Raw genomic sequence first — 14,068 nt, 5'->3', positions numbered from 1 at the left:
TCCTTTCTTAAATTTCATGAACAAACCCTCTGCTAGCTTCAGACTTTCCTTTTGCAGCTTCTTTACCTTTCTCAATTTTCCTTCAATTTTAATTGAAGAGTTAAGATGTTGCTCTGAATCAGGTTTGGCTTATGGGAATGTCGTGGCTATTTTGGTCTTCTATCCCAACCACTAAAACTTTCTTTGTATCAGCAATAAGGCTATCTTATTGTTTTAGTGTTCAACATAGTGGCTTTTTAAATTTCTTTCAAGAACTTTTCCTTTGAATTCACAACCTGGCTAACTATTTGTCATAACAGGCCTAGCTTTCTGCCTGTCTCAGCTTTTGACATACTTTCTTCACCAAGATAATCATTTCTAGCTTTTGATTTAAAGTGAGAGATGTGAGCCTGACCAGGTGGTGTTGCAATGAATAGAGTTTTGGTTTTGGATGCTGATGACCCAGGTTCAAAACCCTGAGGTTTCTGGCTTGAATGAAAACTCATCTGGCTTGAGTGCAGGGTCATCAGCATGAACATGGGGTCATAGACATGATCCCATGGTCTCTGGCTTGAGTCCAAAGGTTGCTGGCTTGAAGCCCAAGGTCTCTGGCTTGAGCAAGGGGTCACTGGCTTGGCTAGAGCCCCCAGGTCAAGGCATGTATGAGAAAGCAATCAATGAACAACTAAGGTGCCACAACTATGAGATGATGCTTCTCATCTCTCTCCTTTCCTGTCTATCTGTCCCTCCTTCTCTCTTTCACTAAAAATAAATAAGTAAAAAATAATAAAATAAGAGATGTGGGATTCTTTCTTTCACTTGTATACTTAGCAGCCACTGTAGGATTATTAATTGGCCTAATTTCAATGTTGTGTTTCTTAGGGGATAAGATGACCCAAGGAGAGGGAAGGAGATGAGGAACAGCCTGTAGGTCATGCGTTCAGAACACCTACATTTATTAATTAAGCTCACTATCTTAAAGTAAACAATTATAATAGTAACATCTAAGGTCGCTGATTGCAAATCACAAAGCAAATATAATAATAATAAAAATGTTTAAAATATTGTGAGTAGTATTAAAATGTGACATAGACACATGAAGTGAGCAAATGTTTAAAAAGTGGCACTGATAAATTTGCTTCATACATGGTTGCCACAAACCTTCAATTCATAAAAACCCCTAATATCTGCAAAGCACAATAAAGTGAGAGCAAGAAAATGAGGTATGTATAGTAAAGAGATGGAATTTACAGTTGGAGGACCTGAGCTTGGGTCCTTTATTACCTGTACATAATCCTTTTTTTTTTTTTAACAGAGACAGAGAAAGAATTAAAGAGAGGAACAGACAGACAGGAAGGGAGAGAGATGAGAAGCATCAATTCTTTGTTGTAGCTCCTTACTGTTCATTGATTGCTTTCTCATATGTGCCTTGATAGGGGAAGGGGAGGCTACAGCAGAGTGAGTGAACCCTTGCTCACGCCAGCAACCTTGGGCTCAAGCCAGCTACCTTTGAGCTCAAACCAGTGACCATGGGGTTATGTCTATGATCCTATGCTCAAGCCAGTGACCCTGCGCTTAAGCTGGTGAGCCCGCGCTCAAGCTGGCGACCTCGGGGTTTTGAACCTGGGTCCTCTGCGTCCCAGTTCGACGATTTAGTATCTACTGCATCACTGCCTGGTCAGGCTGTACATGATCCTTAAGATGCTATTTTCTAATCTGTAAAATGGAAGTTAATACTTGCTTTGCATATAGCTCAACTTGCTTTGCAAGCTGGCAAAGCAAGCTTGTTATGAAAATTAAAGGTGATAATGAAAATAGTTTATAAATGTTCAAATTTTAAAATTGTTATCTGCTACATATTGTGGTACTAAATATTTAGTTACAAGAATGATGAAAGTGAATGGGTTCAAATGGAAGAGACTAGTAAGGCATTGTCCGTGAGGCAAGTCTTACACTGAATTCGAGGCAGAGAAAAGGTGTGGTCAGAGGAAAAAAACAACAAGATAAGGAATCCCATGCACCTTGTTTCAGAACTGGGCCAGGGTAAAATCTATAGATTTAGTTGGCTATGGTAAAGCCCCTGAGAGCCTGTGTATTAACCAGACAGTTATTGAAGGAACAGTTGGTAGCGGACATTAAACTCCATGATTAGGAGCTTTAATTTGTTCTCAAAGGTAATTAAGCCCCACTACTGAGCTCTGGGAAAGGGTATTATCTGAGGTCAGCAACAGCATTCTGAGTGCTAGCTTTGGCCTAATTTAAAGCTAAACAACAGCCGAAGATTAAGGAGATTAAACAAAAATATAGCCCTCAATCCTTTATGTTTTGCCACTTCCTAAAATGACCTTTTAAAGTGTGTAGTGTCTGCGTTCAAGTCACATTATCAGCACATTCAGAGAAAAACAGCGATTGCTTTCCTGCCTATGCTCATCTCTGAAGAGTGAGGCTTGCTATTAATAAGGTCATTAAAACCGTCATGGTATAGTGGAAAGGGTACTGGGCTAGCAGAGTCTGACCATCTGTTTGAGTTCTAACTCTAAGGCTGACTGGAACTTGAAGGAGAAACCAAATAGAGGAATTAAGTTGCAGATAACACAGTCACAGGTTTTGCGCGTGTGTTCCAGGTGTCTACAGTACACTTACATTGTAAAAGACACCATACTAAGTGAGACTTGAAATGTAAATGAAATATATATATGCCTTATCCTCAGAAGTTTATTCATCAATGGGAAAAAGCCGCATTTACATAATTGTGATGGTGATGCTGACAATGGTAATGATGATGATAAAAACACAGGAGGGCAAGTGAGAGGTGGTGCGAAAGTACCAAAAAGAAATTGGCTCTAGATCAGTGGTAGTCAACCTGGTCCCTACTGCCCACTAGTGGGCGTTCCAGCTTTCATGGTGGGCGATAGCAGAGCAACCAAAGTATAAATAAAAAGATAGATTTAACTATAGTAAGTTGTTTTATAAAGATTTATTCTGCCAAACTTAGCAAAAATCTGACATAAAGTACTTGGTAAGTAATTATTATAATATGCTTTAACTTGCTGTAACTCTGTTTTATAAATTTTATAAAGTAAAGTTACTTCCCTACTTTATAAATCACCATTAATTAGCATTTCCTTCACTAATTAATCTCCATTAACATATTATATGTAGTAATTAAGTTTGAGAATCTTATACCACAAACATCTGATTTTGTATAGAACCATAAAAAGTTTTTTTAGTGGGAAATCTTAGAGAATATCTACCTCAACACTTTAATCTCATGGACTAGAAAACTGAGGTCAAAAAGAAAAGTGATTCAATGTAAAAGGCAGATCTAAGACAGAACTCAGTTTTCCTAATTCTCAACCCAGAGGTCATCTATCAGGCTGGGTTTGGAAAGATTGTTATTAGGCATATTTATTAGAAGCACACTAGTTCAATTAGTGTTTTGTTTTGGTTTTTGTTGTTGTTGTTACCACAGAGAGAGGTAGTACTTTGGTGCCATTTAAAGGCCAAATAAGACCCTTCTGGATTTTTGTTGTTTACTTGAAAACTTTATAAAATTGCACTTGATCATAGTCCAAAGGCCAAGAAGCAATAAAAACTATAAAAATTAAAGCTATAAAAAGTTTATATCCTTTAAAAAAATGCAGTAGGTATGTATTTTGTCTTCAATAAATTCACAAGTTTCTGATTTCAATCATTTACTTTAAAAATTTGGGGTCATTTTATTTTAAATTGTGCTTAATTAAAATTTTGATATGTGAATCATGTAGGAACATGAAAAGCAATGTAACTACACACTTGTAATTGAGACAAAAATCATGGAAAAAATACCCCAAATTTTGGAATCAGTATCCAAAAAAGCAATTCAATGTAAAGCTTACCTGACTTAATAAGTCTTATTGTAATAGTATCAAATAATTGGCAAAATTGATTATGCATTTATCTGTAAAGAGATCTGATTAAACAAGTTTAAAATAAGTAAAGAAATAACAGACAAGGTAAAAGGAGTATTTGTAACTGAGATGAAGGAGAGATGTTTCATTAGAACATTAGGCTGGTGTTCCTCAGTGTGGTGTAAAAATGCAGATTCCTGAGCAGTTTTCTTGATTTACTAAATGAGAAGCTCTGGAGTGCGACATGCCCTTCAGGTGGTCTCAGTGCACGCTAGGGACGTTTTCAAGGGGCAAGAATGTTTCTACTGTGTCATGTTGGTATTGGTCAAGAAAAGTGTATGATTTAGAATACAAGGAAACAGGTAGGGTCAGAGTGAGGAGACATTTATAATGGATAAACAGAGCCCCACTAGGAGAACAGACTCAGCCCCTTGCACTGCTGTGCTCAGGCCCGCCCTAGTTTGTTTCATGTGCTCTTCACAGCAAAGCTATTTTCAGCAGACCTGCCCTTGGGTCTTTGGCTCTTCTCCTGATTCACAGGTTCTCACTGACCTTAGCCATGCCATAACTCAGGGTCATGCCCCCATCTTCTTCCTTTGAGGTCACCTCTTGCCAGAGCTCTGGCCTTCGTGTCTACCTGCATCCTGGGATCTGTCATCAGACTTAAGCTTATCTCAGTATTTTCTAGAGCACTTCACCAAGGTCTTATCATTGTTAAATTTGGCAAAGAATAAGAAGGAGCACAATTTGTTCAGAGAATATACGTGTTACTAGTTTAGCCCTTAACTCTGGATCTGATAATCTGAGGTACTACATTGACCTTTTGTTGTTCATTATATTTGGTCAATTCAACCCAAACACCTACCTCATTGAGCAGAGTTTACTATTTACCTTGAGCTATTTTGTAAAACATGGGATGCTGGAAGTAATAAACTCAGACATTTTGGGATAAAACAGATGACAATGGTAATTATTAAGTTGAAAGATGTTCTTGAAATAATGATGCTAAAAATAGTTGATAGATAAATCTGGCCCATACTTAAGAAAAGAGGCTCTTAGCCTGATCAGGTGGTGGCACAGTGGATAGACCGTCGAACTGGGACCCCGAGGACCCAGGTTTGAAACCTGGAGGTTGCAGGCTTGAGCGCGGGCTCATCAGGCTTTAGCATGGGCTCTCTGGTTTTAGCGTGCGATCATAGACATGACCCCGTGGTCACTGGCTTGAGCCCAAGGTTGCTGGCTTGAGCAAGGGGTCCCTCGCTCTACAGGAGCTACCCCTGGTCAAGGTACATATGAGAAAGCAATCAGCGAACAAGCAATCAAGAACAATTAAGATGCTGCAGTGAAGAATTGATGCTTTTCATCTCTCTCCTTTCCTGTCTGTCTTTATCTGTCCCTCTCTGACTCTCTGTCTCTGTCAAAAAAAGAAAAGAGATTCTTAGGTTTGAAGCTTTATTGTCTTGTAAACAGATATTTCATTTTCAGGGTTTTTATGTACTTTATTATTTTTTTAATAAATCAGAATGAAAAAAGCTAAGTTATGCTTAGTGTTTGTAACCCAAGGAATGATATCTCTAGCTAATTAGGGTGCCCTCTCCTGAAAGCTTTTGTAGAAGTAACACAATTAGGAAAATAAATGGGCTTTGAAATGCTGTGGAATCCAGCTAAAGCGGCCTGTCCCTAGAGCAGTGCCACCAGCGTGAAAGACAACAACCCAGCTGGTGTCACAGGGAGATTAGATGCCTGAAGAACCCACGAAGAGTCACACACTGTGGCATCAAAACACACCTCTAATTCAAATAAACCATCTTCTCTTTTAGATCAGAAACTCTGCAAACTGAGGAAAGGTGTCTGCAGAGGCAGCGTGTGTGGGCCGCAGCCCAAGTCCCGTTTGTGCACGTGTGCGGAGGGATACGTCCTGAGCCAGGACGGGAAGCACTGCGAAGGTAACGAGTCCCCAACAGCGACAGACAGGGAGCCCTGACGCCCGGGCCGCGGCTGCTCTTTGGTGGGCCTTGCAGAGCCTCAGTGTGAAACCAGTTTTACTCCTCACCAGGAAAATTTAACTCCCCTCTCATTTTTAAAGTCTTTGTAATATTCTCAGGTCTTCTTTATAGCTTGTGTTCCTGTATCAAGTACTTGCAGAGGCCACTTAGGTTGATATTAGGCAGGGCTTCTCTGAGTCCATGGATGTCTGTTGGTTTGTGTGCAAGACGTCGGTATTTTCAAATATTTCAGGAAAGTATTACATAACTCTTTAAGGAAAATATTTCCATAGCTCTTATACGATTCTCAAAGAGTACGTGACTCCACATCTCATCCCATGAAGGTCTAGTGCAGTGGTCCGCAAACCGCGGCTGGGGAGCCACAGGCTCACTCAACTCGTGCATGGATCAGGTGGCCTCCCCGGTGCTGGGGATCTCTCGTCGCCTGACCTACACACACCCCCGCTGGCACCTGCGCGCCTGCACGTGGTATTTTGTGGAAGAGCCACACTCAAGGGAGCCAAAGAGCAGCATGTGGCTCGCCAGCCGTGGTTTGCTCACCACTGATCTAGTGGGAACCTGAAGAAACTGTGAAGCAGGCTGGTTGTGTAGGGCTCCTGCTAGTTGAGGCTTCAGGAGAACTACCCATCCTTTCTCCAGTGAGCTACTGATAAAGAATCCAATGGCTGCAGCACGTACTGAGAGGAAGTAGTTCCGGTGAGATATTAGGTAAAGATGACACCTACTTGTTAAGTGTAACTTCCTGCTTACCAGGGACTAGAGGGAGGTCGGGGGCATCTCATAGAACAGTGACCTGGAAGGCTGAGTGTCAGCCCCAGGGATGCTGATGAGGATTGTGCCCACCTTCAGATGAGGGCCCCTGTCCGCTCTGAGAGACTGAAGAACAGCGTAGGGACGTCTTATTCTTGTCAAGAACTTTCAACAGTCCTGCCTTAGGTGGCTCTAAGTTGCTATATGTTATCAAGGGAAATACTATTTTTCTCAAGGGGAATTCTATGAAAATCTGTATTTGGATGTATAAACTATGGCAAAATAAAAATTACTTCCATGATAATTGAGTTGACTTCTTTCATCCTTTGCTAGAGTAGCAAAAACAGCCTTCCCATGCTCAAGATACAATTGTGATACACTCCATTTTTGACTGACTTATTAGGGATGCTCCAGCTTATGTTCCAAAATAACCATCTGGGTTTTGCTGTTGTTATTGTGTAGATGTCAACGAATGTGCCTTTTGGAATCATGGCTGTACTCTTGGGTGTGAAAATATCCCTGGATCCTATTACTGCACATGCCCTGTAGGGTTTGTTCTGCTTCCTGATGGGAAACGGTGTCACCGTAAGTCACAGCAAGTATTTATCGCGTTATTTCTTTCATGTTCACTGATGTTTCTGAGATGGCTATGGTCTGTGTTGATGGTCCTGAATCAGTAGTAAGCATCAGAATTACCTTGGAGTTTTATTATTTTGTTTTGTGTTTTAAAACATGAATGACTGGAGTCTACCCCAGACTTGTTAAATTAAAACTTCCAAGGTTGGCAATATATACTTTCCTGTTTCTTTATCCATATTTTAGATATTTCATTATACTATATCACTAAAAGACAAGCGCGTGAAAAACACAATCATGATATATTATCATATCTAAAAAACTAGTTGTAAGTCCCTAATATCATCTAATATCCAGGGTGTTTTCAGCTATAACCACAATACCATTATCACACCTCAAAAATAAAAATTCCTTAATAATATCAAATATCTAGTCAGTTTTAAAATTAGCTTAAATTTTTTCTACACAGTTGTTTGGTTTGAAGAAGTATTCTGCAAGCTCCATGTTGTGTTAGGTTGATACCCCTCTCTTTTAGTCTACAGAGTGTCTTTCCTTTTTTCTTCCCCTTGCAAATATTTGTTAAAGAGCCATTCTTTCCCTGAAGTTTCTCACAGTTTGGATTTTGCTGATGGCACTTCTGTGATGTTCCTTTTCTTCTACAAACTTGCTGCTAGATTAAAAGGCTTGATAAGACTTGGCTTTGGCATTTCGGGCAAGAATCCTTCATAGCTGTGGTTGTATTTCCATCAGGAGGCACATTATAAATTTCCCCAATAGTCTTTCCTTTTTATTCTTTTATTCTTGTTTAAAAACAAACTTTGCCTTATTTTACTAAAGAAACATTTTCCCCTGGCTGGGTAGCTCAGTTGGTAGAGCATTTTTCTGAAATGCCAAGGTTGTGGGTTCCATCCCTGGTCAGGGCACATATAAGCATCAACCAGTGAATACATAAATAAGTAGAACAACAAATGTTTCTCTCCCTCCCCCCTTCTTCTCTCTCTAAAATCAGTCAATAAATTAAATTTACCAAAAAAATTTTTACATGTTTACTTTTCACTAGTCCCTTCTGACATATTTCTAATGGTAAAGAATCACCTGAATCAATGGTAGTCAGTGTGCATGTTCTGTGGTATTTTCCACCCGCTGCGCCCAATTTAATATTATTATTATGATGTCTCTTTTTTCAAATTAAACTTACTGGAGTGACATTAGTTAATAAAATTATATAGGTTTCAAGTGTACAATTCTCCAATCACTATTACTGTCACTGTCCTGACGGACACCAGTTTTGGCCAGCACAGTGTAGTGTTTCAGATTGCCCCAGTGCTGGGCTGTTGTTGACGAGGATGACTAGTTTCCCTTTGCTCTGTCTGATAACTTTCAGAGTCTGCTTGTATCTGTAACACTTACTTTCCACTTTTTGTAATGAGTTGGAGCAGAGAGTTTACTCCAGTGACTTTTGTTTTTAGCCACTGTCTTCCTTCCTCCAGGGCAGGACCCCCACCAACCAAACACACCTGGAAACTACCAGGATTCCCGGGGGTAAGAAATAGCCCAGTTGTGTCTGAGAGAATGGCTGTAGTGGCCACTACCAATCACTTCCTAGACTTATTATTCACCAAGGGTTTTAAATGGTGATGTTTAGTTCTAGTATTTTTTTTAGTCATTAATTGGAATACTTTTATAAATAAAACGTTCTTTCATTAACTATTTGATTACTTCAAGATACAATTCTGACAGTTAAGGCAGGATAAATATTGGATTTGTAATATTTTTGATATTTTTCCACCCATTGTGGTTGTCATCCTAATTGTTGATCAAACTGTCTCCTCACTGGACAAGTGGAGCCTTTGCAAATGGGTTCCTGACCCCAGTGGTCTTTGATAGCTTCCTTGTCACCTGTAGCACATATTTCCCAGGCTTGTCTTGTACATTCTACGTTCTAGACCAGAAATTAGCAATCTCTCAAGATGTACTCCTTCTTTTGATGAGAAATTGTATTTAGAGAATATAATCTGCTACTAATTAGACATTGTTTCTAACTAAGCCTTTTGTGGCATCAGAGTTAGGAATACATTACACTGTTCTTTAAAAAGTACCTTATGCGCTTACACGTGGATATTTTCAACTCAAATTTAGGATTTTATACTCAGATACCTTCTTATAAAATTCTTATAAAATCTATTAGTAAAGTTAAGTAGAAATATAAAATAATGTATATTGTCTAATCCTGCTTCCGAGCTGATGGAGAATAGGTCAGTCTGGATGTCATATGTGCTTATGAAATCAGGCACATGAAAATGGATAAATGGTAATGCATTTCTTGCAAATTACCTGTTACCTTGGTGCCTGTCCATGGAATTTGTCCTTCTTCTAAAACCATGTGGTCCTGTTGGCAAATATACTCAAGTGAATAGTGTTATGTGTTATGGAGTCACTACATGCCAAGCATGACACACAAAATCTCACTTGACGTCACAACTTCTAGAACTTCTATAGTGTACATATTACATTTTAATCTTTGATTTACTTGGACTTTATTTAAATGTATAGTGTAGGACAGGATTTAACTTTTGCCCCAAATCATTGTTCAGTTATTTCTCTACCATTTATTAGATCATCTTTCATATGCTCAATGATTTAAAAACCTGTACCAAATGCTATATTCTTATGTGTACTTGAGTCTCTTTTGAAATAAGCTTTCTGTCTGGTTCTAACAACCTTTCTGTCTATTCCATACATAACACCTGCTATTTTAATTATTGCTAAAATATACATTTTGATATTTGTTGAAAGCCTTTCATTCTCTTATTACACCTAACCATAGTCATAGTTCTTTGTTTTTCCTACACATGCAATTTGTTTTCCAGATGAACTTGAGAATCATTCATCCAAGTTCCATTTAAAACAACTTTAAAAATATTATTTAACATAAGAGAAACTTAAAGGAAACTAGAATCATTTTAAAAATCAGATGTTTTTCTTTATTTTTTTAGAATTGAAATTTTCTTTCTTTTTATATCTTCATTACCACAGTAATTCATAAATGTTTGACTTTTAACTTTTTCAGGATAACATTTTTTAATAGCAACACATTTTACTGAATTTCCACAAATCTGACTTAACACTAATTTTGACATCGTTCTTCACTGATTAGAGTTAATATCCTGTCCAACAAATGCATCTGAATGCAGCCATGACTGTGTTCTGACATCAGATGGTCCCATATGTTTCTGTCCTGAAGGCTCAGTGCTGGGGACAGATGGAAAAACATGCAGTGGTAAGTTTATTTATTTTTTGTTTGTCTGAAAATATTCATTTTTCTAAGTGACACCTAAAATTTGCATCTTATTGGCAAAGAATAGATTTTCCCACATTGCACATTGAAAGCTATTATGCAATGGATTAGCATAGATTTAAATGATATATTTTGTTTGTTTGTTTTTAGATAGCATCATAGTGAAGTGGTTATGGGCAAGAGCTTTGAAATTAGACAGCCCTGAGGTCGCATTTACCAGTTACTAGCAATGTTATTTATAGTAACCACTTGCTCTCTCTTGGTCTCAGTTTCCTCAACTGAGATTGTAGAAGTTAATACTTGCCTCCTGGATTCGTAGCCAAGATTAAGCAGGTGGTAGATGGAAAGTGTTAAGCCTGTTCCCTTCACTTATAAATACCTCTCTACTTTTATCTTTCATAAACTGAAGCATATAGAGGGGTGGATGTAACTCAGAATTAGCAGAAGATTTACGTATGGCTATTTTCTTAAATAAAGAAAGCAAAAGAAGTCAAGGCCAAAAATATGTGAGAGAGAAAAATACATTATTCATTAGGAAGAGTTAGACCAATTACTAAGCTCATCAAACTATATTTTGTATGCTAGCCCATTGCCAATGCACATATTCTTGAACTCAGTGGTAGATAGAGCAAGAGGACAGGGGCCATTGGGATGTGAAGGGTTTGTATTCAAGATGTTAGGTTATAGGGGAAATGAGTACGGTGACATTTCTTTTCTCATCTCTGAAAAATAAACATGATTGTAGCAGTATAAATGATTGTGGAAATGGTTTTAAAAATCAACATATACTTGGCTTACTTCAGTATTTTGATAGAAAATTATATTTTTGAATGGCACAGCATCATTACCATACAATTGTTTTTTGTAGGCTGTTCATCACCTGATAATGGTGGGTGTAGTCAACTCTGCCTCGCCCTCAGCCCAGTGTCCTGGGAATGTGGTTGCTTTCCTGGGTATGACCTACAGCTGGACAGAAAAAGTTGTGCAGCTTCGGGTTAGTGCTGTGGGTGTTTGAAAGTGTGTCTCTGCAAAAGTATGTGAAAACAACATTTCATTTAGAAAGAGAGAGCATTAAATTGCTTTTGGCTTTTGGATAGAAAGTTTGATTCTATTTTTGGAAATGGAAAACAAATTATACTATAAATATAAATAACATAAATAATAGTCATATAAATAATCATGTTTTTGAAGAATATTTAGAAGTTAAGTCTTCAGCAAAAATTTTCTATAACATCAAGTGGGATATTCCAATATATGTAAAAGTCATGACCATGATAAATTTTAAAGGAATTGAATAAATATTGGTTGATTGATTTGATTTTCAACTCTCCAGCGAATATAATATATTATACTAATAATACTTTGGCAAATTCTGTGTTTTTTATGTCAAAATTTAATATATAGTTGTATGCTTTGACAACTTTTTCATCTGCTTATATTATATCTCTTGTGTCTTTCAACAGCCTTGGAAATCCTAGATTTATAGCAAATTGATTTAATCTCCCCTGAGGTTCATCACTCTTGTAATCTGTTATAACATAATGATGAGCCTGCAAAGCCTGCCTTAGTCAGAGCCCAATACTCTTAACTTCCCAGGGCCCTAGTTAATATAGCACAGTCTGAGCTCTGAAAATAAACAAGGGTCTTATTATTAACTGAAATAATCATGCTTCCCTTTTAGAATTGTTCAAGCCAGAGAAAGGCATTTATTTGGGCATGAATGAATACAATCTGTTAATATTAATATGTTTTAGTATGCGCAAATCAGGGAAATTGCAGCGCCAAAACCTATCATTTAGTTATGGTGTTGGTTATTTAATGCTGGCTCTTTTTCTAAGTAATTTGCGTTTTAAGAGCAGGCCCTTAGACAGGGAGGAATCCAGTGATGAAATTCTGGCAATATGTCACCTCATGGAAGAGGAACTCTTCTCGCCTGTCTTAGCCTATGCACAATGGTGTGAGATTAATATAAGAAGTGCTGCAGAAATTAACAAAGAGGGTGCAGTGAAAGAGAAGAGTCAGAAGTACCTGCTGGCTTTCAAGACATATTTTAAATGGAGCCATGTTTGAATTTGATTATCAGGACCACGACCGTTTTTGCTGTTTGCCAATTCTCAAGACATTCGGCACATGCGTTTTGATGGAACAGATTATGGAACCCTGCTCAGCCAGCAGATGGGAATGGTTTTCGCCCTAGATCATGATCCTGTGGAAAATAAGGTAGTATGGTTTTGTCGCTTGAACAGATGTGGCTGTGCTTTAAGGACAAGTAGAGAATTTTATCCTGACAGATGAGCTGGGCTACTTAAAAAATTCTCTGCTAAGCTCAGAACCATTAGGCACAGAAAAATTTAAATATATAGACACTGAAACATCATTTGAAAAATGTTAAGGATTTTCTGTTATCACAACCTTGGTTCTTGATGTGATCCAGCCATCTTACTGGAGATGATTGAGCAAGATATTGTTTAGTTTTGTTTCTAGACATGAGGATGGGAGCCCAGCACAGTACTATATACATAGGAGAAACCCATAAATAGGTTTTTGATTATTTGTTGGTAGTGGGAGAAGTGGGAGGTTGGGGCAAGGCTTAAGAAGTAGAGGTTAGTAATTTATACTTAATATGTGTCACTGAGGGAGGGAATTCAATTACTTCATAACCACAAAAATTAAATTTTACAGCTCATGTGTGAATGGCAGTTTAACTCATGAAACTATTTATGTAATAATCAATTTTTACATGAAGTTTTCATATATAACAGAATTTCTATATTAACCCAATCAGTTGACAATTTGATCTGTGTTATAGTTGTATCTATGCTAGTTTAGAATATATTTGAAATAATGTTATAGTGTCTTTTGGGGATTAATCACCTGTATTTATAAGTTTACATAGTTTTTTTTTATCTCCCTCCATAATTATTTAGTTATTACTAGTGAATTCCTAGAATTTTAAACTCTGTTTCTTCTTGATTTGAAGGAGGTTGGTGAATGGCCATGAAAGAGTGAAGCAAATTGATTCTGTGTTTAAGTAGTATGAATTGATGGCCAAATATAATTTTTGCAAGTAGAATTTAGTAATTAAACACTAGTGAACAATTCTCTTTTTTTCTCTGTGCTAGATCTATATGATTCCATGGAACAATTATATTAACAGAAAAAATTAATAGAAAAAAATCCATTCAAGATTCATTTATTACCAAATTGAACTTCTTCCTGCACAGTCAGTATTTTACAACTAGGTGAATAAGGAGACCAAGAATGAACTTTAAGTCATGTGACTGTTTTTATTTTTCTGGTCAATGTTCTCATTTTCTTGCTTCTTGGACTAGCAGCGTTAACATCGCCTGGAGCTCATTAGAACTGCAGACCCTCAGGCTCCGCCCCGACCACCGAATCAGAGTCTGCCTCTTAACAAGACTCAGAGGTGATTTGTAGGTCCCTCCGATTTTAGATGCTGAGCTATAGTGGAATGTTTTTGAATGGGAGAAGTACACATTTTGTATTATGGAGTAGAACCTTTCTTATTTTATTTAGAAAGATGGTAACCCATTATTTAATGAATTATC

The 14,068-nt window shown here is 37.6% G+C and overlaps 1 protein-coding gene across 3 annotated transcripts in view; it reads left to right on the top strand.

The window, feature by feature from the left end:
• Positions 1–14,068, top strand: part of EGF (epidermal growth factor) — a 110,853-nt gene that overhangs the window by 34,937 nt on the left and 61,848 nt on the right. For all 3 annotated transcript variants that reach the window (XR_010731938.1, XM_066280430.1, XM_066280431.1), the window contains 5 exons: positions 5,690–5,815; positions 7,088–7,210; positions 10,359–10,481; positions 11,368–11,493; positions 12,583–12,719. Coding sequence is in view for 2 of the 3 variants with exons in the window: in XM_066280430.1 (XP_066136527.1) it covers positions 5,690–5,815; positions 7,088–7,210; positions 10,359–10,481; positions 11,368–11,493; positions 12,583–12,719 (635 nt within the window). In the remaining variant the exon portion in view is untranslated. The remainder of the gene's footprint in view (positions 1–5,689; positions 5,816–7,087; positions 7,211–10,358; positions 10,482–11,367; positions 11,494–12,582; positions 12,720–14,068) is intronic.

Source organism: Saccopteryx bilineata, chromosome 5, assembly GCF_036850765.1.
Source record: "Saccopteryx bilineata isolate mSacBil1 chromosome 5, mSacBil1_pri_phased_curated, whole genome shotgun sequence".
Taxonomy (NCBI): domain Eukaryota; kingdom Metazoa; phylum Chordata; class Mammalia; order Chiroptera; family Emballonuridae; genus Saccopteryx; species Saccopteryx bilineata.
This window is presented reverse-complemented; position numbering and strand designations above follow the sequence as displayed.